The 26,920-nt window shown below is 40.1% G+C and overlaps 1 protein-coding gene across 4 annotated transcripts in view; it reads left to right on the forward strand.

The window, feature by feature from the left end:
- The window catches only part of ATXN10 (ataxin 10), a 172,687-nt gene that overhangs the window by 72,820 nt on the left and 72,947 nt on the right, over window positions 1–26,920 (forward strand). For all 4 annotated transcript variants that reach the window (XM_065570205.1, XM_042846823.2, XM_005299980.4 and 1 more), the window contains exons 6-7: window positions 16,522–16,602; window positions 23,624–23,789. In XM_065570205.1, coding sequence (XP_065426277.1) covers window positions 16,522–16,602; window positions 23,624–23,789 — 247 coding nt within the window. The remainder of the gene's footprint in view (window positions 1–16,521; window positions 16,603–23,623; window positions 23,790–26,920) is intronic.

Below are 26,920 nucleotides of genomic sequence, written 5' to 3' on the forward strand. Positions count from 1 at the left end.
AGTGAGCTGCAGTTTTCTGCAATTCAATGTGTGAAAGACAGATGCTGTCTTTATTGGCTCCGGGATACGTTAACAATAACTTAAGATGATGGTGTATTGCGGTTGTAGCCTCGGTCTCAGTTTTATTATTACATTTAATTTTTTGATCCAGGCTCATGTTTGATTCATTACCAAGAAACATTTTTCACATCTAAGGACTAAGCCACTTTCCCCATATAGTAAATAAATACGCAGTAGATGCAGCCAGGTAGGAGTGCAAAGATTTTTGTCTCTGTTTTCATTAACTCAAAACTGAGTTGTTGTAATGCTTCTTTGGCAGGAACATTGAAAAAATATTTTGTCAGCAATTCATTCAAAATGTGGGGCTGTACTTGGACTCTCACTAGCACATACCACTAAGATTGCTTCAACGAATTTACATAGCCGCGGTATTGGCGGTAAAGCCAGTGCTTTGCAATAAAGAGTTCAGGCCTCTGTGCCGCGGCTACCGCATGGCACAGCAACCTTTTTAAGCAACTATAATGTTATATTTGGGCTCACTAAAATGGTACTATTTTCTTCAAGAAGTTACATTGGCTGCCTGTTTTTTAAAGAATTGAATTAAAAATGTTCTTAATGTTAACATAATTCCTGCATACCTTGTTGAAAAGCAATCTTTTAATCTGAGTGTCCAAAGCAGTTTGAAACTTGCTGTTCAGCACATGAATGAGATCTGTATTTGTTCTTCTCATGTTAGCTCTTGGCTCTGCCAAATGCTGATTCTTGGTAATGGAAATATTTCCTCCTTTTCTTAAATAATAACAATTTGTTCATGGCTATAAATTGTAGTCATTATTTTCTTTTCTAAAGTAGAGATGGTCTACATGAACATTTAGATGACAGCAAGTTGAGGTGTAAATCTACCCCACGGCAGCCTGCCATGCACTAACTGTCCGTGTGGACTCTGCTGCAGTGCACTAAAAGTTCTGTAGTGCATTTAATGGGTGTAGATCGAAGTGGACGACTTCTTCTAGAGTTTGCAGTGCTTGCCAAGCCACCCGACAGCAGCTTCATCAGCAGAAAGAAGGGCCCTAAGGCCACCATGAAGTCTGGTTAGTTGACACTCTGGTTAGTCTAGAATCCTACTTTCGACGTCTCCGACTCAAAGAATATTTCCAACATACCTCTGAACTAACCCATAGAATCCCCCCTACCAGCACTACAAAAAAAAGGATTCTGCGTGGACTCCTCCGGATGGTCGAAACAACAGACTGGATTTCTACATAGATTGCTTCCGTCAACGTGCAAAGGCTGAAATTGTGGAAAAGCCCCATAACCTCAGCCATGCTGAACACAACGCCATCTACAGCCTCAGAAACAACCCTGACATCATAATCAAAAAGGCTGACAAAGGAGGTGCTGTCATCGTCATGAATAAATTGGAATATGACCAAGAGGCTGCTAGACAGCTCTCTAACACCACATTCTACAGACCATTATCCTCTGATCCCACTGAGGATTACCTAAAGAAACTACACCATCTGCTTAAAAAAAACTCCCTGACAAAGCACAGGAACAAATCTGTACAGACGCATGCCTAGAACCCTGACCAGGGGTATTCTATTTGCTACCCAAAATCCATAAACCTGGAAATCCTGGACGCCCCATCATCTCAGGCATTGGCACCCTAACATCAGGCTTGTCTGGTTATGTGGACTCTCTCCTCAGACCCTACGCTACCAGCACTCCCAGCTATCTTTGAGACACCACTGACTTCCTGAGGAAACTACAATCCATCGGTGATCTTCCAGAAAACACCATCCTGGCCTCTATGGACGTAGAAGCCCTCTACACCAATATTCCACACAAAGGTGGACTACAAGCTATCAGGAACAGTATCCCTGATAATGTCACAGCTAACCTGGTGGCTGAACTTTGTGACTTTGTCCTCACCCACAACTATTTCACATTTGGGGACAATATATACCTTCAAGTCAGCGGCACTGCTATGGGTACCCGCATGGCCCCACAGTATGCCAACATTTTTATGGCTGACTTAGAACAACGCTTCCTTAGCTCTCGTCCCCTAACGCCCCTACTCTACTTGCGCTACATTGATGACATCTTCATCATCTGGACCCATGGAAAAGAAGCCCTTGAGGAATTCCACAATAATTTCCATCCCACCATCAACCTCAGCCTAGATCAGTCCACACAAGCGGTCCATTTCCTGGACACTACTGTGCTAATAAGCGATGGTCACATAAATACCACCCTATACCGGAAACCTACTGACAGCTACACTTACCTACATGCCTCCATATTCCATCCAGGACACACTACACGATCCATTGTCTACAGCCAAGCTCTAAGATATAACCGCATTTGCTCCAATCCCTCAGATAGAGATCTTGTAGGTGCTGGTCTCTATCAAGCATTCTTAAAACTGCAATACCCACCTGCTGAAGTGAAAAAACAGATTGACAGAGCCAGACGAGTACCCAGAAGTCACCTCCTACAAGACAGGCCCAACAAAGAAAATAACAGAACACCACTAGCTGTCACCTTCAGCCCCCAACTAAAACCTCTCCAGCGCATCATCCGAGATCTACAACCTATCCTGAAAGATGATCCTTTATTCTCACAGATCTTGGGAGACAGACCTGTCCTCGCTTACAGACAACCCCCCAACCTAAAGCAAATACTCACCAGCAACCACACATCACTGAACAAAAACACTGACCCAGGAACCTATCCTTGTAGCAAAGCCCGATGCCAACTCTGTCCACATATCTATTCAAGTGACATCATCATAGGACCTAATCACATCAGCCATACCATCAGGGGCTCATTCACCTGCACATCTACCAATGTGATATATGCCATCATGTGCCAGCAATGCCCCTCTGCCATGTACATTGGCCAAACCGGACAGTCTCTCCGCAAAAGAATTAATGGACACAAATCTGACATCAGGAATCATAATACTCAAAAACCAGTGGGAGAACACTTTAACCTGTCTGGCCATTCAATGACAGACCTGCGGGTGGCTATCTTACAACAGAAACACTTCAAAAACAGACTCCAACGAGAGACTGCTGAGCTGGAATTGATATGCAAACTAGATACAATCAACTCAGGATTGAATAAGGACTGGGAATGGCTGAGCCATTACAAACATTAAATCTATCTCCCCTTGTGAGAATACTTACATTTCTTATCAAACTGTCTGTACTGGGCTAGCTTGATTATCACTTCAAAAAATTTTTTTCTCTTACTTAATTGGCCTCTCAGAGTTGGTAAGACAACTCCCACCTGTTCATGCTCTCTGTATGTGTGTATCTCCTCAATATATGTTCCACTCTATATGCATCCGAAGAAGTGGGCAGTAGCCCACGAAAGCTTATGCTCTAATAAATTTGTTAGTCTCTAAGGTGCCACAAGTACTCCTGTTCTTTTTTCTGGTTAGTTGACACTCACCGACAACATGCACCATTGACTGACAGAGACTACATTGACAAAGTGGGTCATCGTGCAGACCCCACGGTTGAACGGTGGGATCAGCAACAAAGAAACCATTCCAAACGTCTATAGCTGACCACTCATCACATTTAGGGTTGCTGCTGACCGATTCTGATCATAGACTCATAGACTCTAAGGTCAGAAGGGACCATTATGATCATCTAGTCTGACCTCCCGCATGATGCGGGCCACAAAAGCTGACCCACCCACTCCTGGAAGAATTCTGTCCCTTGACTCAGCTGTTGAAGTCCCCAAATCATGATTTAAAGACCTCAAATCGCTGAGAATCCTCCACCAAGCGACCCCTGCCCCATGCTGCGGAGGAAGGCGAAAAACCTGCAGGGCCTCTGCCAATCTACCCTGGAGGAAAATTCCTTCCCGACCCCAAATATGTCGATCAGCTGAACCCCGAGCATGCGGGCAAGATTCTCTAGCCAGACAGATCTGGCAGTTGAGACCACACAGTGGTGCCATCCTGTGGCTTTCTCGTCATCGGCCCAGCTTTGAGTTCTCCAACTCAACGTTGAGGGTTTGTCAGCATCCAAGCGCAATGTAATCAAAGTGAGCTATGGAGCTTTTAGCATGCAGCAGAAGGGTCCACATGGACACTTAGTCTGCGGCAGGCTAAAGCGGGATAGATTTATACGAAGTGTTTGTGTAGCAGATGTAAGTGTTCATCAGTGTTAGCCTCTGATGAATTACACAGGTAAATATTCACAGTGCTGAAGTTACTTTTAAAGTTAATGCCATCAACCATTAGGACACAGAGAGGACAAATATTGTGACTAATGCACTGCCTGAACTTTTCTTTCTTCCCACTGCTCCATTAGTCCAGTACCGATGGGTTTTCTGCCTTTGACCCACACTTGGGAAGCAAATATCCTACTTGTAATTTTTTTCCCCCAGTGATTTGATGGTTCCACTTGCTGGCATAGTACTGTGCACATTTTTGGAATCCAGTGTTCTGTCTCCGCATTGGAAAGCAGAGGAGTCCTCAGGTAGAGCTCAGGAGGAACCTCTCTTTCCAGGCATGATTTTGGCTTCTTTTCCTTCCTTTCACTCTAGTCCAGTAGCAGTTCTGGTAGGGAGCAGTTATGCAGTTCTGGTAGAGAGAGGGTCTTGAAGGGAGAGGTTCCTTTAGCCAAGCAGTACCTTCACAGTGCTTCCACATTAGCAGCAGCTGTTGTATCAGGCCTTCTTCCTGCTCTCAGCTTAGCAGTTCTAGGAGGATCCTTTTGAGGGTCTTGATGCCTCTTTCAAAGGCAGAGCCTAGATTTCCAGAATATCAAAAGGCAGGAGAAGGTGGCAGAGAGATGTCATTCAGGAGCAAGGATCAGGTCACTTGCAAGGGAAAAAAATGCCATAAGTTTGGAAACCCTGCTTCAATCAGAGATGCTTCTAGCACCATTGCCTGTCCCCTTTCTTCATCATCTTTGTGATCATCTGGTGTTTCTACAGTTTTTCACATTTCCCTCTGTGAAAGGGACTCTCAGTTCAGGGACATCTGTGATTCCCATTCTGCATTGAAAACTGAAACCACCCGTTATCTAAGTAGTCTTTGTAAGTTCAAGGAGTCCATCCATACTCCACATCGATGTGTTGGAATGTTTTGAACACTATAACTGGCATTGAAAGCTCTCCCTTGTATTGAGAGCTTTAGTATTTTAGATCATTGCTATAGATGATACTGACAGAAAGTATTACCTCACTTATTGGGGAGGCGACAGCTCTGTCCCATACTGTGTGGTCTTGTCTTTGGGGATGATGAGTTCTTCACTAAATGTTTCCAGTGGCACCTGTATCTGGTGGGCAGTAATTAAGACAAAGAAAGAAGTCCTCTCTGTGTTGTGTGTAAATGGATCAGACTTTGTATTCAATCCTGTGACCATGTGAGATTAACAAGACTGGATGGTCTGGTTGCTTGTGTGGCATGTTTCAGAAATGCTTCAGTTTCTGCCATCTGTGAAGTCACCTGGAGATTAATTCATGCCTTTACTCAACATCATTCTCTTAATTTAAGAGCTAAATTGCTCCACCCACCTCCGCACAGGTACTCTTTTCGGGAACTTGACTCTAGGGTTGACTCCAACCAACTAATGAATTAACTTGTTAGGTAATGCATTTTTAAACTGCCTCTCATTTTCCTAGTCTACACAAGTTTCACAGTCTACTTGTTTGTGGTGACCAGTCCTTTAGTCTTGTTCCTTTTCTGGGGTCTGCTACTTCTCATCAGTCTCCTGAGAGTGGTAATCTGCAGAGACCATTCTTAACGTAGAAAAAGGTTACCTCTCTGTAAATGGAGTTCTCCAAAATGTTTCCTGGGCAGATGTATGTGTGATGGGGTGTACAAACCCCACACTGGGCAACAAGGTGTTAAGGGATTATTTTGGGCTCAACCAGCCCCGCCCTGCCACACCTGCAGCAAATGCTCCATCTGCTGGAGGAATTACAAGGCAGGGAATTACTGTAGCTCATTTGGATGGCAGAGCTGGAGGTGAGCAGACACAGCAGCTGGAGCAGCCCACAGCTCCAGCAGCATAAAGCAGAGGGAAGCCTGAAGGCTCTGATACAGCTGCCCAAAGGGGCCCTCCCTGAGGGAAGGGAGGATCCACCCCAGAGACAACCAGAGAGGAAAGTATCCTGGGGACCTTGGACATTGGTAACTCCCTTTTACTACTTTTAGTTTGGATTTCCCCACCAGGAGAAGGCCTGAGACCAGGGATGGGCAAACTACGGCCTGGGGGGCCGCATCCGGCCCTTCAGACAATTTAATCTGGCCCTCGAGCTCCCGTCGGGGAGCAGGGTCCAGGGCTTGCCCCGCTCTGCACATTCCGTGGCGCCATGCGGCTCCCAAAAGCAGTGGCATGTCCCCCCTCTGGCTCCTACATGTAGGGGGAGCCAGGGGGTTCCGTATGCTGCCCCTGCCCCAAGTGCCGCCCCTGCAGCTCCCATTGGCCGGGAACCGCGGCCAATGGGAGCTGCAGGGGCGGCACCTGTGGACAGGGTGGTGCACAGAGTTGCCTGGCTGCCCCTCTGCGTAGGAGCTGGAGGGGGACATGCCACTGCTTCTGGGAGCTGCTTGAGGGAAGCGCCACCCAAAGCCTACATCCCTGACCTCTTCCTGTGCCCCAACCCCGTGCCCCAGCCTTATCCTCCTCCCGCCCTCCAAACCTCTCAGTCCCAGCCCGGAGCCCCCTCCTGTACCCTGAACTCCTCATTTTTGGCCCTACCCCAGAGCCTGCACCCCCAGCCGGAGCCCTCACTCCCTCGTGCACCCCAACCTCCAATTTCATTAGCATTCATTGCCCACCATACAATTTCCATACCCAGATGTGGCCCTTGGGCCAAAAAGTTTGCCCACCCCTGTCTTAGACTAAGCTGACCCCTGTGGGGGAGGGAAGGGAGATGAGAGGAAGGCGCCCATGGAGGATAGCCTTAAGCAGCCTTGGTTACCAGACTACTGGTAGCCCAAAGGGCCCTGGGTTGGAGCCTGGTGGAGTGGGAGAGCTCAGGCTCCCCTCCACACAACCTCCTTGGATGTCAAGTGTTGCAGCCGTGACCGCTAGGACATTCTCCCCAACCAGACCCCGAGTGAGGGCCATTACAGTATTCTCACCCACTTTATAGCCTTTGACTGACGTTTTGAAGCATAAGAAGGAACTGAGTGCTTTCAGGGCCGAATGCTGTTGAAATGTATGTAGCCTGGCCCAATGTGTGGAACTGTATTTGAGCTTGTACAAAGCCCTACTGGTTGCTGCTTTCAGGATCTTTCTAGGGCATGTGGTGCTGAAGGACATACTCATGCTTCAAACAGCATGGGTCTGCAAGGGCAATAGGTCTGCAGTTGCAGGTTAGTAACCTACCTTTCCTTGGGTAATTTGACAAACTATGTTAACAGAATTATACTATATTACTTTTCTTTGCTAAAGCACAGCTGTACAATAAAAACTCTTGTTTTCCAGCAGTATTTTCTGTCTTGGTCCTCTGTCTGAAAAGACCATTTGCCATCTAGTGTGAGGGCTTAAACATTTATTTGATAGCTAGAGCGTAAAATATTTGTATTGCAATGTGCTAGTGCAGGGAGGTGCCCCTTTACCCATTGCATGGAGCTCTCAGTCCAGGCTCCCTGATGCCTACTCCTGTGGGAATTAAAAATTCTGCGCATAATATTTTAAAATTCTGCATATTTTATTTGTCAAAATAACACAATATAATCATGCCAGTTTCGATTCTTGTAGTAATTTTTTTCAAAATATCTGTCAGCAATTGTCAGACAATGGGGATGCGGGAGGAGGTGGCTGAGTGGGGGTGCAGGGACACATGGGGACAGGAGCAGATGTGCCTGACTGAATTTTAATAGTATATCGGTATCACTCATACCCTTAAGTTTAAATCTTGACACTTATACATTAAGCAAGTCAAATACCTATTTTAACCTATTTTAAGCAGAAATATTTATTCCATAAAATAAGACTCTTTTCTCCTGATTATTTCTTTCAACAATCCCTACCTCTCAAGTCACCAGCTGGGAACTGGATGGAGTTGTCCTTAAAAAGTCAATGCTATTTCTGTATCAGCTGGAGGACATACTGTTCAGTGATGCAAGTACTCTCTATCTCCACCCATGTGATCCTACTCCTTTGTAGCACACTCTTCTTCCTCTCTATCCAGGGGAGAAGAGAAGTCAGGAGTAAGAGTAAGTGCTTCAGTTCAGTGCAGAGTACAATGAATGGACTTGTTAGAGTTGTTTTCCTTTTAAACTCTTCTTTACATGCAAAGAGCTCAGAAAGCCATGCCTTAGGCTCTGGAAAATTGAAGTGTCATTAAGAAATCAGATTTTTTTTCTTCTTCTTTTGGTTTGCAGTAATCAACATAAAAATGTGTTATGCAGCTGGGAAGCTACTATATGTAGAAGATGCCATATGAGATCAATTTTAAAATCTTGAACCTGCATACATGTGTTTTTAAAATAATTAGGAAAAAGTAGTACAAAATTACATTATAATTCATCCTGACCAAGATCAATGTGTATTCTAAAAGTTGTTTATTCTATAAATGCTTTGGTGGTTCCATTAGAGACGGGAGTACAGTTCATACGATCACTTTCTCTCTGTGTGTGTGGGAGGGGTGCGGGTGGGGTGGGGTGGGGGAACGTGTCTGTTTTTCAAGTGAGGGGATTGCATTTTTGACCGTAAAGGGCAAAGAACAGAAATTCTCCATTTTTTAAAAAAAAATGGAAAGGCATAGTGCACTTCTTGGCCTCTCTGGAAAAATGATGTAGAAGTGTGGTCAGCTGTCTGGCAGTGAATGTAAGGATTTTTTTGAACATCCACTCTCCTTTAAACCACAGTTCAATGGTGAGTTTAAAGATTAGGTTGTGGGGCTCCCCTTCCCCATTTTCCTGGGGTTATTTAGTTCTAGCCCACGTAAATAAGCACGGGCAGAAAGCACTGCTGCTGTTGGCAGGCCTCTAGCCTGTTGAGGCAAACTAAAGGAAAGTCAGCTGTGCAGTAGAGTGCTGAATCTAGTGCCTTATATAGTATGCATGTAGTATATAAATCAGAAAATTTTACCATTCCTGTCTTTTTTTTTGTGAACTGGCAATTTCTCTCTCCTCTCACAAATTAGAGTATTTCTTTCTCTTCCCTCTATTAGGCTTGTACTCTCCAGAGAACAATTTTGTTTCTAATTCCTGGAAAGTTGGCATGCTGTCACAGGCTGCAGGTTCCAAATGCAACTAAGGGTTTAAGTGCTACTGACCGTTGGAAAACATTTCCTTAATTGTAGTGCTACAACAGTTATTTATTATTTGCAGTAGGATTGCCCTGGTATTCAAGAGCAATTTTAGAAAACCTTTCTCCAATAAATCAAGGTGCACAGCTGGATCTTGCATTGTCTTGTTTCACCTCTCTTTTACTGTATCATTTCTTGTGAAAAGTGAGAGGGGAAAATTATTTGAGTTTCGTATGTGATGCCTCATTGAAATTCTCCAGTAGAGAATAATGTTGTTTCCAACTTGGATGTACCTAAGAAGCTCCTTCTGGTTCCTATCAAATTCAGATGTTAAATCAAAAAGCAGTGACCCTGGTCAGTCACCGAGAATATGCTGATTTTTGGCAGTGTTGATGTAGCACAGTAGGGAAAGAGCAGAGTAGTACACAGGATATACATACAAACATTAGTAAAGTATGCAGAACTTCCATCTTGGCATGAATGAATTTAAATGTTAGCACTCTCTTAATGTCCAGTGGCTGTTCAGTGTTCTGGTAATTATGTGAGAAGAAATTTGTCGTAATTAGTTGTCTGAACCTTTTCCTTTCTGCTTCTTCCAGCGTTGATCAAGTTATGCTTCTTCCTTGAGGAGAGAACAGGTCACGAGCCAGATCATTTTAGGTCCTATTTAAGTATCTGAAAACCACTATGAGATGAGTGAAAAAGAAGGTAGTAAAAGGGGGGAGAGGAAGGGGGATCTCCAGAAGTTTTAGAATACTTCCACAAATATTTCTTTAAATATGGGGAGTGCATTTGCTTTCCTTAAACCTATACCAGCAGCAATTCTTTCAGGTACTCATGGCAAATGTGCTTTGGCTAACCTAACAAGTTAGTCTTTCAAAAAAATGTCAAGTGTAGATAACGGTTTGGGGCCTTCCATTCCTCTTGATGGTATTTCTCTACATGTCTTTTTGTGTGGGATGTACATGATAACTTTTGAAAACCACATCTGATTAATTCCAAAATTTCAGTAAATGTTCTGGGCATCAGTTGGCAGAATCTTGCTCACTTTTTAGTGAAAACCTCGAGAGGAAAATGAGACATGTAGAGCCCCTCATGTCTGGTTATCAAAGTCCACAGCTTTGAGCAGGTCTATAATTGTCTGTAGATCGCAGAACCAATGGATGACAGCCATTAATACCTTTCCATATAAAACCCTTCTTTTGATCCCAGAGGAGGATGGAAGAGTGGAGGGGAGGATAACACATAAGAATCTGGGGGTGGAAGGGAATTGAGAGATGCAAGAATCCATTGGTGTGCTTGGGAATTTTGGCCTACCAAAGCAATAAAGTGCGCGCCTTTCTAGACATAGGTAGGCTTAGACAGGAGCAGTCCAAGGGAAATTGAGGGGCCCAGAGCATGACATGGACAAATAGACCCCTTTGGCATGAGGATGGGGTAGAGGTTCAGGGAGTCCCTAAAATAGAGGGGTCTGGAAGGGTAGTTCACGTGGTGGTGGGGGGGGGGGGGGGAAGTGGAGGAATGCAAGGAACCCCTGGTGTGTTTTTAATGAGCTCAGCCTACAGAAGCCACAAAGCGTGCGACCCTCTAGCCAACTGTAAAGACAAACTCTGTGATTCAGCAGCAGAACCAAAACAAATATAAAAGTTAATCTGAACTTTGTCTTTTAGACTTAAAAGTTTATTCAAGGGGTTACGTTTTTTATGACCATCCTTCTCTGAGGAACAGATATTATGTGTGCTATTGTGATCTCTGCCTTTGTTACCTCAAGATTTTAGTACTGCAAGGTATTGTGTATGCACTTGCACACTAATATTTTTCTCCTGTGCTTTTGGTAAGTGAGAAGTACTTCGATGGGTGGGGTGGTGTATCTGGTCTAGAGGACTGTGTGAGGGCACATTTATTTAATTTGCCATTAAATAACTTCATCCTGTAAATTGATTTTTTTTTAAATATATTTTATTAGTCTTATGCAAAGCCAACAAATACTTTTGTTCCTCAAACGTCTTTGCCCAAAGGGTATAATTTAAAAGGATTTTGAAAATCCTATTAAGAGTTGCTAGCGAGGCACTATGTTTTTTTGGTTTCATTAGTGGTTAGAGATTTAGATTGGACAGAAGAGGAGAATTTATGAACGCAATCTCTCTTCAAAGTTTGGATGGTCTACCCTGTCAGTACAAATGCTACATTTCAAATACATTGTAGACTACAGAAAAAATTACTATTTCATTCCCAAGTATTTTGGTTTGAATTACAATGATACAAATAATGTGATGTATTCTCACTGAAGTCTTCTTTTGAAGATGAAACATTTAATATAGTGTGGTAGGAAGAGGATCACCATCATTCCATTTTCTGACGTGCAAGACACTGCTCTGTAAGGTTGCTAATGAATACAAATCGACTTAAATCTGGAGCACTACATTTTATGATAAAGTTGATTGCTTACACCCAGCGTTGGTTGGACCAAACTCATTGCTCATCTGGCATGTTTAGCATATACTGGGCTTAAATGTGGCTTATACCATTTCATCTTGGCTACCTCTCAAACTTAGTTTGGCACAATATATCCTTTGTGCTATTGTAAGAGTTTGAATTGAACATCTCCTATGTTTATCTACTTGTGAGCACTTGATTTTTTTTAGGATTTTAGCCAAACACTTAATCTAAAGACAGCCCAGGAAATTGGCATATTTAACACTATTCATTTGTTACTGTATTCTGTTTATATAACAATTCTAATTTTCACCATTTCCTTTACTAAATTGCAGTGGTCACCAGTTTATCCCAGTGGGTCTGCTGTTGGGCTCTGAGCGCAATTAAACCTTTCTGAAGCATGGTGTGTGTATCTGAACTGCCTGATATTCAGTTAGCAAGTCATAAACAAACACCTTTTTATTTTAAACTTGGTGAGGGGGGTGGGAGGCTTGTTGGCTCTTTTTTTAAGACTACAAAACAGAAGAGTGGGGAGTCTTTAGATATTAACTTTTATTTTTTTCCTGTTTCACTACCACCAAAATCTCCATGCATAGCAGCAGCGTAAAGGCGGTTTCTGTGTGCCTTTGTGCATGCCTCTCTTCCTCCTCATCCTAATATCTCTTTTGGTGTTGTGTGCTTCAAATATGTTAGCACTCCAATATTTTTATACTTACTCTACATGAGTTAATGGCAATGTGGGAGGATGGGAGAGGAGAAGAAACCTAAATGTGGTGGTGGAGATATCTGGGGGTATGAATGAAAATTTTAACTTTGGGATCAAGAAAGACAAACAGAACTGCTATGTCCATATTTATAGGCTGAATCCATAAAGGCACTTTCTGAAACATATACCAGAAAGGTCCAAAATGCGGGTTGTGAATCATTGTACTTCTCTCTTTAGGGCTTGAGTCTCCTAGCAGTGTGTAGAGGACTAGCATGCATAGAAGGGAAAGTAGACCTCTACAAAGTTGAAATGCTTATGCTTTATTGAGTAATGCATGTTAGGAGTGTGATGTCTTTTCACCACCTATAGGGGTTTTTCTACACAGCCGGCAAAACATCCCAGAAGGGTGTAATTTGTACAGCACAGTAACGTACTGCTCTAACTGCCCCTGCTGGCATGCTCTAAAAGGTATTTAGAGTGTGTTAATTCAGTCAGTCCTGTTTGAAACAGGACTATATCAATGTGAACCAGATACCATTTAGAGTGTGCCAGCAGGGTCTACACAGCATATTAGAGAGTGCTACAAATCATAGTCCTCTAGTGTGCTTTGCTGGTGCATTGTGTAGACAGGCCTCAAGTACTAGCAGATTTTAAGAATAAGACAAAAATCCAAGAATTCTAAACTGAAAAGCCTACAAGTGTGGATTTAACCTTTAACTGCAGAATTGAAAATTGGAACATAAAACACATTTCCTTGAGTGCAATTTTGCTGTATCCCACTGGTGGAAGAGATTTTCACATGAGGCTAAAACCAACTGTGGGAAGTATGTTTTCATAAAAGCAAATTCAGCTACTGTTTTGTGGATTTCTTCATCATCATAATAAGATAGTCCTATTTTGGTGTATTGTGAGCTATTAAATGCAGATCCTTTGGTGTTGATGTTGCTATTCATAAAGTCTGAAAAGGGATTTCTTGCTTGTTCATGTGCTTCAGGTTTTGTTGGTTACTTAAATTTCTTGGGAATTTACAATTTGGGAGCCATGTATGGACTGAGGAAAATGTACCTCTATGGTGATTGATATTCCGTGGTCTAATCGAGAACAGTAAGGGCCTGTCACCTTTTCCCTGCAGCTTGGGGTGCCTCACAATGCTTTGTTGCTGTAGTTCCCACATGGGTCACTCTCAAACAGCTTGCCAGTATGTAGGTCACGCTCTGAGTGACTGGGGGAATAGCGACAACCCTGGTTCAGCAACTCTGACCCCAGCAGCCTGTCAGGCAGCCCAGTAGCCACACTCTGGGTTCTAGCAGCCTAGGTTACTATTTGCAGGGTGACCCAACACACTCCTAGTCTTCTCCCCCAAAGATGTGTTCTGCGCCGTCCAGCCCTCTCCTACACAGTTCAGATATAGTAGGTCCATCGCTCTTCTAAGGAGATCAGTATACAACAGTTTGCTACCCTAGTTACCCACACAGTTTACAACACTGGATTAGTTTTGATTAAAGAATAAAACAAGTTTGTTTAACTACAAAGAGAGAGGTTTTAAATGAGTATAAACAAGTATAAAGCATTAAAACAGACTAGACTTGGTTCAAGGTGAAATTCTTACCGCATGCTTCCAGCAACAGGACTAACCAAATTTCAGGTCAGGATCTCTCCCGAAGTTAAATGGGCTGGTTTCTTTTGTCGTCGTCTTAAGGAAAGAGTGAGAGCTGGATGGGGAGAGATACCTAGGGTGTTTTTGCCCCTCACTTTATAGTCCAGTCCCTCTTTGAAATGCATTTTCCTGAGCATTACCCTTAGATAAAGTTCATTCTGGCTGTGAGGTTGGAGTCTTATGGTGAAAGACGTTTTCATGCTGTTTGCTAAGATGCAGATCTGTTTGTTCCTGTCCCCCTTCCTTGCCAAAGAATGGCCACTTGATTGGCGATTGCTAATCAACTTTGATGACACCTAGCTAGAGGTGTCAGTTTGTCCTTTGTCTTTGAAAATCTGGTTTACCCAGACTTGCGTGGTGAACATATTTCAGACCTAATTTCAGCTTTGTAATTTTACATATGATGTTGCTACACACATTTCACCATGATGTTATTGACCAGGAAGTTATTAGTTTTCAATGATACTTCACAAGGCATATTTTGTACAAAGATTATTACAGTAGTATGTAGGATGTGATTATAGGGGTGCAGTCAGTCATTATGGTGTTCATATGCATAATGGGGATTTAGGTGCACGACTTCCATTTTGGTCAGTGGAAGTTGTATACTAAAACCATGTAAATTATTCCATTACTGTGTAGAGATTTACTATAGCCATGCATATGATCAATACTTATACATAATTGTTAATGCATATTTACATAATATATCACAATTGTATTATCATAAAAATCTATCATTCGTTAAACTGCAGCATAGAGTCTACTATACATAATATTTCTATCTATTGTGCTTTCTTCTTTGGAGGTCCCAGATTTCTTTACCATCACTTCTGGTCATGTGTGGTTTTTAAGTGTAGCTACAGCAAAAAGTTTAAGCATAGATAGCTTTCTTACCATTACTAGTTGGCTTTGGGGCCATTGAAAGAACTCCCATTGACTATCATGGCACCAGCATGTTGTCATGTTGTTGATTGATGGAGATATCAGATCCTCACAATTATGTCTGCTATCCCAGGCTAGAAATGTCCTTTGCAGTATTGGCTGTGCGGAGCAATAAGGTTCAAGGGCCCAAAAGTCTACTAATTCCAGCTTGCTGTTGAAAAAGTCCTGTGCAAACTGACATTATCAGAAAAAACCCAACATTTTAAATCTCATGTCTACCTATGTGGTGGTACTCTTTTCCTCCATTATATGCACAAATAATGAAAACAGTTCCATTATAAAATGTGCCCCCCCCCCCCCCAAATCACATTTCTCAGTAAATAGAACATGAATCATGGGTTGTGAAACCCATATATGTCACAGGACCTTGTACTCTTTGATTGCTCCAGACTTGGTTGAGTTTTTGTATTCCAAACAGACCTTTTATTAAGGCTGGAGCAGTTCCATATGATTTCCAGGGCACCTATGTATTGAATACACAAGATGCTGTGGATCACCCCTGCAACTTTTATGCAAAGTGGAGCAAAGGAGAGGAGGGAGAGTTGGGAGGAGAGGGAGTTGGCTGGCTTTTTCAGTAGTCCATCTTGTGGGCTTCAAGATATCCTGTTTTTGTCATATGACTCAGTCTAATTATTTTGGATTGGTAATCAAAGGTTGAATAAAATGTACTCTATTTACTGTAAGTATATAATGCAGCATGTTTAATTATATATGTAGCATGCTGTCAGTGCTGCTAGAAATTTGATTTGAAAATAAACATGTTCAACTAGTTTGTTTGCAGAGCCAAGAATCTTGATAGTGAATTTAGCGAGGTCACCATTTTACCATATAGTTGGTACACATAACACTGGATGAGTTACTGGTACAAGTAAGGCTTAGAAAGTCAGTCTAATGTGGGCATTAGTACAAAGATAACTGTACCTGTAAGTCACTGCCTGACAGCTTCCAAAAGTTAGTTTCTAATATTGGTTTAAGATCTTGTTATACAACAGAGATGTTTTCTTTGTAACCTGAGAATAGTATTTTACTGCTTTATGTCTGAAAAAATCAGTGTCCCTCTGTGTTTCTGAGTTGTTAGAATTTTTTAAGAGAAAAAAGAATTATGTAGCACAATTCTCTTGATTATTTGTTAGGTTTAGAAGCTTTGCTTCTGAGATGAATGGTATAACAATTTTCAATCTTGGCTTTTTGCTGAGGTCTATAAAGACTTGGATTGATGTTTTATTACTTGAATTATGGTAAGATTTTTCTTGTCTATAACTGGAAAAAGACTTGTCCAGCTTTCCTTCAATTGCTTGAGTAAATCTGAGTTGCAGTGATACAGATTGGTCTGTACCCAGTGGAGGATGTGTTTAGAATGTGAATAATTAGGTGTGTTGACTGTTTGTATCAGTTAGCAGGTAACACTAGTAACATGAAAGAAGCCATGTACTAATTAAAATTACAAACGTCCAAAACAGTAATATAAACAGACATAGAGGAAATGCGAAATAACTACATTTTCACTGTAAAACCAATAATGCTTTTTTCTTCTGTTCTTTAGGTTCTTGATTGTTACAGACCATTTGCTGAAATGTCCAGAGCTGGTAAAAGTCATGTATGCCAAACTGAGCAATCAAGAAAGGTAACCCCAAAAACCAATGTGGCTTTTAGTATTTAGCATTCCATATACAGTATCCTGTTCACATGATTGAAAAACTGTGTGGTTTCGTAGCTGGCACATCATCTCTAAATACATGTTTCTATGTCAGTAATGGTTTTAAATTGGTTGGTTAACATTACAGCTTAGCCACAACTGGCAGTGATTTATGTAGGGTTGCAGAATCCAGGTTGGCGCCATTACTCAATAAAGAAATACAAAAAAAAAAAAAAAATTAAAGGCAAGATTTCATGCTTGTGCCTTGATTTCATAAGAGCACCGCACCCTGCTACATTTTAGAGCTGCATTTGAAATATCCTCAGCTGTTCGTATCACAGTTGTGATAACTAGAAATTAAAAGGAAGTCTGATAGAATGGATTTACTGTAGTTGGTGTGCTTCAGTCTGTTCAGTTGAAAATTATAGACATGTATTTGCTTATGATTACTTAGTGTTTTTTTTTAAGATCTTCATTGCACATTTGAAAACTTGAGTCTAGAAAAAACAAAATAAGCATATTCATCTGTAAAGACTCTGGTTTTTACAAGGGGGAAAGTGTAAAATTTACTTAAGGTTAGAATTATTAACTCTTGAGAATCTTGCAATATAAGCAGGGGGGAGGTGGTTTAGATAGGAGAGAGCTTGAGCTTCTCATAGTCCTGTGCACTTTATATTGCATATTTTTACCCTTATTAAAAGTTGCCACTATCCTTCCCATTACCATCAGTGGGACAGAAGCCACAAGATTGCATGAATTAGGTTGACTACCATCTCCTATCGCTTTTGTAGGTGCAAGATGCTGTAGAGGTGGTCACCCATCTCTTCATTGTTTTCTATGGGACTATTGTCAGGCTGCCCTCAGAGAAGATGGCAGCTCCCTGGGCAGTATGACTTAAAAACTGGACAGAGAACTATGAAAAGGCAGGGAGAGTGGGAGAATGGAATGGGTTGAGAACTATAGGGGAAAGAGCAAAAATATAGGGGTAGGTTTAGGACAGAAGACTGTAAGGAGGGCAGGAGACTAGGTGGAGCAGGGAGGGTGCCTGGCAGAGGATGGGCTGACAGAATGGGGAAGAATAACAGCTTATCTCCTACCGCCCCCAGAACCAGGGAGTCCCTACTCAGACAATCAGTCGGAAGGGAAAAGTGGCTATTTTAAACCTCAAGCATTTTTGAGGGGTGTAACTAGTGATTTTTTGTGCGATTATTTGGTACTGAGTTAGATTGTTAATTTTTAATTGTAGCAGTGGAAAAGTTTGCTTGATTCGTCAGTTCTTGGAAAGGTGTCGGACTGCCAGATTCCATCTGTAGCATGTGACTTGTCATAGTAAGGTGCTATGCTGCTACAGCTGGTCGACCTACTGAACAAACATTTTCAATGCACTTATTACACCTATTATGAATCACAAGAATTCTGCAAATCAGCAATCAAAGTTAACAAACTAAAAAAAAGGAAAATTAATCAAAATGTGCAGATAGTTCATCTGAAAATGGTTAGTTTAGTTTTAATTTAAGAGTTATATATAATGTACTAGTAAATGTGCTGCAAAATATTTTGTAAGATCTTTAATATTACTAAGATCTCAGAACTCTGCTATTGAATCTTATGCCTATAATTCCCTTTGTCATATTTCAGAGTGTATTCTGTCTCACATGACCAATGAGAGAAAAAGTCCAGTGCATGTAAAAATGTCCTGACTGCCCTTAGCTGGACAGAAAAGAGGCATTGTAAACCAGAGCATGGGGCATTATTGTCTCATTCTGAGACAAGTCAGAGAAACTTCACTACAAGGGTGCCACCTTGGGTGTCCGTTAAAGCTGACTTTATGGATGAGGACAGAAGGGATGCAATATTGAGGTGTCTGGGATGACAATTTAAGCTTACAAATACATACAAACTCTCTCTGTTACCTGTATATGCTGTATATTTCACATTAAATATACTTATTTCAAATCTGTTTACAGGAAATTAACTATGTTGATAGCATTTGTTGGTACACAAATTAGTGGTGGCCCTTAAAAACTTGCCAGTTGCCTTAGAGAACTAAAGTTTATGCAATTGGAGAACTGCAGTATTTGCACTAGTCAAGGTATTTTCTGTAATCAGGGCCCAATGCACTTGTGATGCTGAGGCACTTGCCAAAGAGTTGCCCTGCTTGCTGTGGAAATGAGCCCCAGAATCTAAAGTTTCAATTAAAAAACACATACATTTCTGCCCTTTATAGCTATGAAGAAAAATATTCAAATGTTAATTGAATGTACCCAATATGGTGACGCGTGCCTAAGTCTGCAGATAGCCTGCAACAGTAGCTCTGAGTGGTCTGAACTGCCCATCTATCTCAGTGATGTTCTAGCTCTGAAAACTAATGATTACACTTAAATGTTTGTGTTAACAGAGTTATTTCTCTGTTGATAATTGTTGCAGAAACATCCAACCAGAATAATATGGTGAAAGATTTTCTTTAAGAGCCAGTTGAAATGTGCCAAATTCCAGAGACTTCCTCAGCTATTCCGCAATATTTTGCAGAAATTTTAATAGAAAAGTTTCTTTAAAACAAATCTGTGTAGAACATGCACAACACTAATTAGTTCTCTAAACTAATTGCATGTTAGAATTTTTTAAACTAAAGTGTACAAATTTACCATGTTTTTTTTTTTTTTTTTTTTTTTTTTAAGGGAAAATCCTCTCCTTCATATCGAATCTTTTTATTCCCGTAGAGATCTTCCAGTTGCCCTTAATCTTTTTTTATTCCCTTCACTCTTAAATTAAGAACAAACAAACAAACAAAAAACCCCAATCAACCACCCAACCTTCAGGTGTTTGATAGAACTTTCAATTATTTGCATCTTGCTGTTTTGGTTTTATTTGAAAGGACGCAGAAGCACATCACAGTGAATGGTGCAAACCTTAGTAAAATTTTCAGCAGTAAAACAGTTCCCAAACAGTTTCTATTTTGAAAAGTTAATTAGTATAAATGGCATCATTATTCAGCATACATACTACTTTGCTGTATTCAGAGTCCTATCTGCTTACTGGTAGTAATAAAAATAGTGTTTTTTTTTTATTATTACTTTTTACTCTGATTAGTACTGCAGAGCCAACATTTCTAAAGGATAGTCAGCTGGATTATATTCCTTCACGTCTTTAGTAAATTCTGGTGAGTTGCACTTGTACCAGCCCCTTTAAGGTGTAATTTGAAGACATCACTGTTAGGCCCTCAGTTACACTTTCCCCAACTTACCTTGCAGAACCTTTAGTACTGAAGATGCACGAGAAGGAAAGTTCTGAGGTTAAATTCACAGGGCTGGCAGTTAACAACCTCTTTTTAGGTCATCTTTTCTTATCTGTTATCTTCTGGTCTTCAAACAACCCCCCAACCTCACCAAGCTCATCATCAGAAGCAAGCTCCCCACAAACAAAGACACACCAACTTAAAGCGGCACCAGCCCCTTCCATAATAGATGCAAAACTTGCAGACATATCTCCACTGCTACAATGATTAATATTCCCCACAACACACTTTTCAAGATCTCTGGGTCCTACACATGCTTGTTACAACATGTGGTGTACCTCATCTATGCAACTAAGAACTATGTGGATGAAACAAGACAATCACTACACACTCGAATGAATTCACACAAAAACACTTTATCACCTATGGACCAATACTTTTCACAAAACAATCACTTAGTATCTGACCTCTTAGTCCTTGCCATCAAAGGAAACCTCCACAATACTTTCAAAAGATGTGACTGGGAACTTAAATTCATATCTTTGTTAGATACTAAAAATCATGGACTCCATAAAAACACTAGGTTTATGGCCCACCGACCATTCTTTGTCCTATGACTGCAGAAGTGTTAACTGCCCATTTCACCTTGAATTATTTCTGGCAATGTGTGTTAACTCCTTATGCTTAATCTGTTCCACCCTTGTATTTAGCTGAGATGCTTTGAATACTTTTCCCAGACCTGAAGAACAGCTCTATGTAAACTTGAAAGCTTCTTTTACCAGCAGAATTTGATCCAATAAAAGATATTACCTCACCCACGTTGGCTCACCTTCTCTCGATATTTTCTATATCAAATATGCTCAGTTTACTTTCATAGAACTCTACAATGCTATTTTTTCAGAATGTCTTTCAGAGTAGAATTGACATCCATTTGAAAAAATGACCAGATTTTAGACTGAGGAGGTTACTGAGTTTAATACCCTCAAGCATATGCATGTCTAAGGAGTCAAGTCATTCATAGATTTTTATAGACAGAGGGAACTATTACGATCTGACCACCTGCATAACACATACTATTGAATGTTCACCCAGAATAGAACCTAGTAATAGCTATGTTTCAGATTTAACACTGGTGGTTGCTCTCACTTTCAATGCTATCATTCATTTACAAACTCTAGAAAGCAGCACTGTGTTACATTGATTGTTGTGAACTCTTTATGGTAGTGGTTGCATGATGTCCTTGCCAGTAAGGTGAAATCAGGAAGAACTAGGTTCAATTTGTATTGGAAAAAGTTCAAATTATATTCATGGCATAGAAACAGAAGTTAGATAAAAAACATAAAGTACTCTTTCTGGAAGGTTACAATGATAACGTGTACTAATCACAACAATCAAGAGTCAAAGCAAGCTGCTCCATGAGACAAAGGCACAGTCACTCCACCCTGTGTTAGGTTGGCCTTTTCCAGAATGACTCTGATTGCACACTTCTACACACAATCCCCTGGCCTTCAAGCAAGATCAGGAACCACTCTCTGTGCTCCACCCTGTTCTTAAATGGATAGCTTACAATTCCAACACAGTCCTCAATATATCACAGCTAGGGTGACCAGATAGCAACTGTGAAAAAATGGAATGGTGTAGAGGGTAATAGGCGCCTATATAAGAAAAAGTCCCAAAAAAGCCCCTTTGAAAATGGGACATCTGGTCACCCTTATCACAGCTGAGAAAAGAGCCACAAGAATAATTCCAGGTCTGGAAAACCTGCCTTGCAGTGAGAGACTTAAGAAGCTCAGTCTATTTAGCTTATCTAAGAGAAGTTCAGAAGTGTCACTTGATTACTCTCCTAAGTACCTACATGAGAAGACTTCTAATAGTAGACATTGCCTTAAAGACATCATAAACTCCAGTGGTTAGAAGTTGAAGGTAGACAAATTCAAACTGGATATAAGTTGTATGTTTTGAACGGTGAAGGTAATTAACCACTGGAACAATTTAACAAGTTATGTGGTGGATTATCCATTACTCAAAATCTCTTTAAGTTCAGGTTGGTTGTCTTTCTAAAAGCTATGTTCAAATTCAACCCAAGTTTATGGACTTGAAGCAAAAATTACTTGGTGAAATTCTACAGTATGGATTATGCAGGTGGTCAGATAGTAATAGTTCCCTCTGTCCATAAAATCTGTGAATGACTTGACTCCTTAGACATGCATATGCTTGAGGGGCATTAACCCAGCTAAACTCAGTCTAAAATTTGGTCATTTTTTTCAATGGGTGATGGTAAAATGCTTTTAGCATGGTTGCCCCAGAAAATGGAAATTGACCAATTATTCACACACATTTGGGGACATTGGGCAAATGACTTCTGGTAGTTTGTGGATGGGGAAGTGTGGTGGGAATGTGTTCCCCTACCTTATCCTTAAATGGTACACCTATCCTGTGATGGGGCCTCATCAGATTTATAGTGAAATCTATGAAGTGATCCATATCTGACAACCTCCTATCTTGTGACCACCCCATCTTATCCCCAATGTATTGAGTACAGTTCCCTACCACATTCAGTCCCTTGAATGGTTGCTTAAAACAGGCTTCATTGTATTAGTGAGATTTTGAGATTAACTCAGGAAGAACTGCCTGCCTTTTACCTTGGTCAGTTGTTTTTTCAGGGTTAATAGAGTTGTGACCATTCTTTTCCACAGGGAAAAAAAAATCTCTTTTCCCCCTCATTGTGACAACTCACTTGGCAAATTAAACTGTGTGGAGTAGTTCAAATGCAAATTTAATTTTGATTTTAAATGTCAGTCCTCACATCTGAATTGCAAATATTTTAGTCAAAGGAAACTCTGAGCTTGCCCTTGAATGTGCTCAATAAAGAAAACTCTTTCAAGATGAGAGAATGACAGTAGAACCTTGCTAATCCACACTCTCTTCTCAGCAGAGGTTTAATCAGGAGTGCTGCAGTGAGGTGTCATATTATGAACACTTGTTTATTCCTTTTTGCGTGTAAAGTTTGCTTTGTGAATTGATATATCAGAAATAAAACTAAACTATAATTATCAGAGTAAATGACCAAAGTACATTTTGCAATAAACAGTCTTCTTATTGTTCCCTTACGTGCCAGTTCAGATAATTCCACAATTTTCAATGGGAGTTTTAATGATTAATGTGGACTGGAGAGTTTCTACAATCTATCTCGTGGCAATTATATTACAGTTATATAGACAAAGATATATTTTTTCATTGATTTATTGAGCCCCCTCCCCCCTCAACACACACGCTTATTTGTAGTTTTCCATCAGGAAGGAGGGAATTAGTAGAAGATTATATACACAAAATAAAGTGTAAATGAAGGGGCAGGCACACTTAAAGGGATGCTGTCAAGTAGTTTAGGTTGTGTATATGTGTGTATTCTGTTAAAAGTAACTTTAAAGGGAGATTTTAATATTCTTCTCTTCACCCTCCCTACTCATTATGTAGCATTGTCAGGCACAAAAGTAGAAAATGAACAGGCTATTTTTAAAAAAGTCAATTTGACTAGACCTTTCTGGCTAGGCTTCTCAGTTGAACGGTGTGCAAAAATTATTCAGAACGTGTGGTGAAATTTAATTGCTGTCTAAAGCTCCTTTGCATTTTGAAAACCAGACATCATGATAGTACCACAGGTGAATTTTTTTAATAGACACAGTTTTTAACTACGTTCATTTAATCTATTGTTAGCCTTGGCTTTGTAAATTTAGTTAACAAGTTTACCTACTCATTTATTCATTTTAATTTCAGGATTACTTTGTTAGAACTGATAATGGCCAAAATAAGTGAGAAAAATTCAGTGACCAGTGAGGAAATGGCAGTGCTCTTGAAAGATGCTGAATTTCTTGCAAGCCTTTTCCAGGAGAAATGTCATGATGTGCTCAAATTAACTTCTGCTGCAAATACAGAAGATGAGGTAAGACTTCAGGAACACTATGTTAGAATCTGAAGTTGCTAACGTGGGTTGGTTCATGTACATAAAATCACAATGATCTCTTGCCTATAGACTCAAACTTCCTTTGGATAGTAAAGCAGCTGAAGAGATCACAGGAATCTCTTGAAGCTTTTCGGTTTTCTTAAAATCTCAATTTGTTGCTGTACAGTGAGCGTTGCCTCTACCAAGAAATGGGGTGGAATTCCTTAGAAGACTTTTCACTCCTACATGATGTTGACTAAGAATTCGGTGCTTGCAGAGGATAGCTCTGTACTTGACATCACAGGAGGTGGTGGTGGAAAACTTAGTTATTTTCGGTCATTTTTTGTTTGAGTTGGATGTCTTGACTTATTCTAGTTTTACCAAGGGCTATTCCTATTTATTTAATTTTTTAATTGTGAATTTTATTTTAGTCAAATAGTCTTACTTCTATAGGGACCTTGGAAGCCAAGTTAAATTTGCTGAACAAAAATAGCATTTCTGCCTAGTTTTTCATTGGTTTGAAACAAAAATAGATGGAGCTGTAACCTTATCCTGTTTTTTGACAAAAATGGCTCAACTAGATAACAAATTACATATATTTAAGATATGTAAAGTATCAAATGCAGCCATTTAAAAACATCTTATAAGTAGTGAATTTTTAAAATGCAGTTGGCTAATTATAAATACGATCTCTTTCATATTGTGATTTAGAGTTTAGCTTTTGGGTGTCTTTTTATTTCCTCTTTGTGCTGAGGAGGGAGGAGTGTCCAAGAAGGTCTCTTCTGCCTTGTCATGCCCCATGGTGTAGGCTAAGGAGGCCTTTGCCATCTTCAGGTAGACTACTCTGCTAATCTAGCTTTTCCTGCATTCGTTTCTGGGGGATTTCGCTTTCACCTTTCCATCCCATTGTATACAAGTATGATGGCACAGCTCTAATCCCGTCTCCAGAAGTACAGACAGCAATTACCCCCATGGCTGTAATACCCCCTGACAATCGTAGGTAATTAATATAAAATGCACCTATCACAGGGAGAACCAATACCTCCTCTGTCTTACACTTTCTCACCCTATGTTGCTCATGGAATGTCAATTGGTATTGCCCTCAGATCTGGGTCTCTCTGACCTTCAGCTAGCTTTTAATGCTTTTTTAATACAAACACCTGAAAAACCCTTTACCTTGTGAAGCTTGGAAAAAATGTGTTTTCCAAGCCTACATTTAGCAAAACATTTTGTAACTACTGCTGCTTTCTTGAGTTCTCATGTATATGACATCCCATGATACAATTATCTTTAACTCACTGACTTCAGTTACTTCTACTCACAAAAGAGGAAAAAGCATGTTTAAAAAGACTTAAAAAGAAATTACGCACTTTTTTTTTTTTACAAGTCATAACCAGTTTCTTTCCAGCAGGAGGAGCACCATACTATGTCAAAAATGTTGGTTTCCAATATAATAGTGTAGTTGGAAGAAAGAAGTATCTTGTAATTAAAACAATGCTAATACAAACTAATTTATTTAAAAAAAAATCTTTAAGAACAAGCTTCTGTGATTAATCTATTTTGAAATGCAAATGAAAAAAATCATGTCTTTGTACATTACTATTAAACTATATTGTAGCTGTCTGAAACTTGTGTTAGAATATTTACAAGTGTACAAGAACTCAAAATATACTAAGCATATTGTGTTATATGTGGGAAACCTGCTTTTATAATGCTCTCAGAAATCTCTCTGTGAGAAAGTGGTAGTTGAGTGGATAGCAAAACTGGGAATGGGGGAGAGAGAGCCTACAGTCTATCCATGGAGAATAGTCTTTCTAGCCTATCCCAGGAGAATTTATGAAGTTAGACTAAAAAGGTCTTTTAGATAAGTGAAAGAACTTGACTACTACCAGAAAAGATGGCAACTTGAAATTAAATTAAAGGGAAGCATACTGAGAGATTTCCATCAACTTTTTATCCTATTCAGTAACTTCCAAGTAGTCTGTGTTTTCAATTCTTAAAAAAATATGCTTGGTTTTTACAGTAAAAAGATCTCTGTTCAGCTTTAAGGTGAGGTAGACCAGCATTCTCAATGCTGTCATCGTAGGTTGCCCTTTCTAGCACAAATTTAAGTCCTTCTTGGATGTAAACACAAAAGTCATTTTCAGTATTTTTTTAATCCCATTATCATTGATCATTTACTGCCCTGGAATTGGAGTTGCAAATAAGTGAATAAAAGAAGAGGATTGGCAAGAATAGCTGAAAAATAGTCTCTACACAGAAGGGAAAAATCCTGATAAATCCATGAATTATTGTGCCTTGTCGTTTACTAAGAATAACCAATAGAAATTCAGTAGTCTCGGTATTTTTGTCAGTTCTCCAAATATTTCAATTTTTGCCTAAGGGTTGTATTATTTTACAAGTAATGGGATAGTGCCTGCAAAGAATCGAATTTAGTATTTTTCTTTAGACACTATCTTCTGCAGACAACGTACGTTCTATCCCAAGCCAATCAGAAGTTGATATTATGCAGCTGCTTCATAGCGAACATTAAAATTATTTTATTTTGTTTATAAGCCTGTTTTTTAGCATTTTCACACTCCACCAGACCCGAAAAAATACCAATTTCCCTCAAATTTGCGTACCTTATTTTCTTCCTGGCTAGAGAGGATTTTTTTCTGTGTTGGGAAGTTTATTCAAATTCAGAAAATAAGTTAATGTTTTTTAACAATCTTTTCCTGTTTCAATTTTTTAAAATATTCCCAATTCATTTTGGCTAGTCAGATCTCCAAAATGAGTTGTACTACAAACTCCACATTTTTGTTTTGTTTTGGTCTTATAAAGGAGTATCTAGGATGTTTTTTGTTTTGTTTTGTTTTTTGGGGGGAGGGGTTACTAAGTTATATAAAGTGTTCTTTCTACATGTAAACAGAACAAAGATTAAAATATATCTTGTATAAAAATGACATGTTCCTCCTATCAGGCCTTGCTGTAGCAATTGTTTACCTGAGCCAGAGGATGAAATGGTGCATGGTAGGTGACATGCAGAGCTGCAGTATTCTGGGAAGAGATATGTGGGAGACAATGAACCAGGAAAGATATGTTTCAAAAGTGCTAATTTCCAAACACCTCTTACTGGTCTCAATAAGAAC

This window comes from Chrysemys picta, chromosome 1 (assembly GCF_011386835.1).
Source record: "Chrysemys picta bellii isolate R12L10 chromosome 1, ASM1138683v2, whole genome shotgun sequence".
In the NCBI taxonomy this organism is placed as follows: domain Eukaryota; kingdom Metazoa; phylum Chordata; order Testudines; family Emydidae; genus Chrysemys; species Chrysemys picta.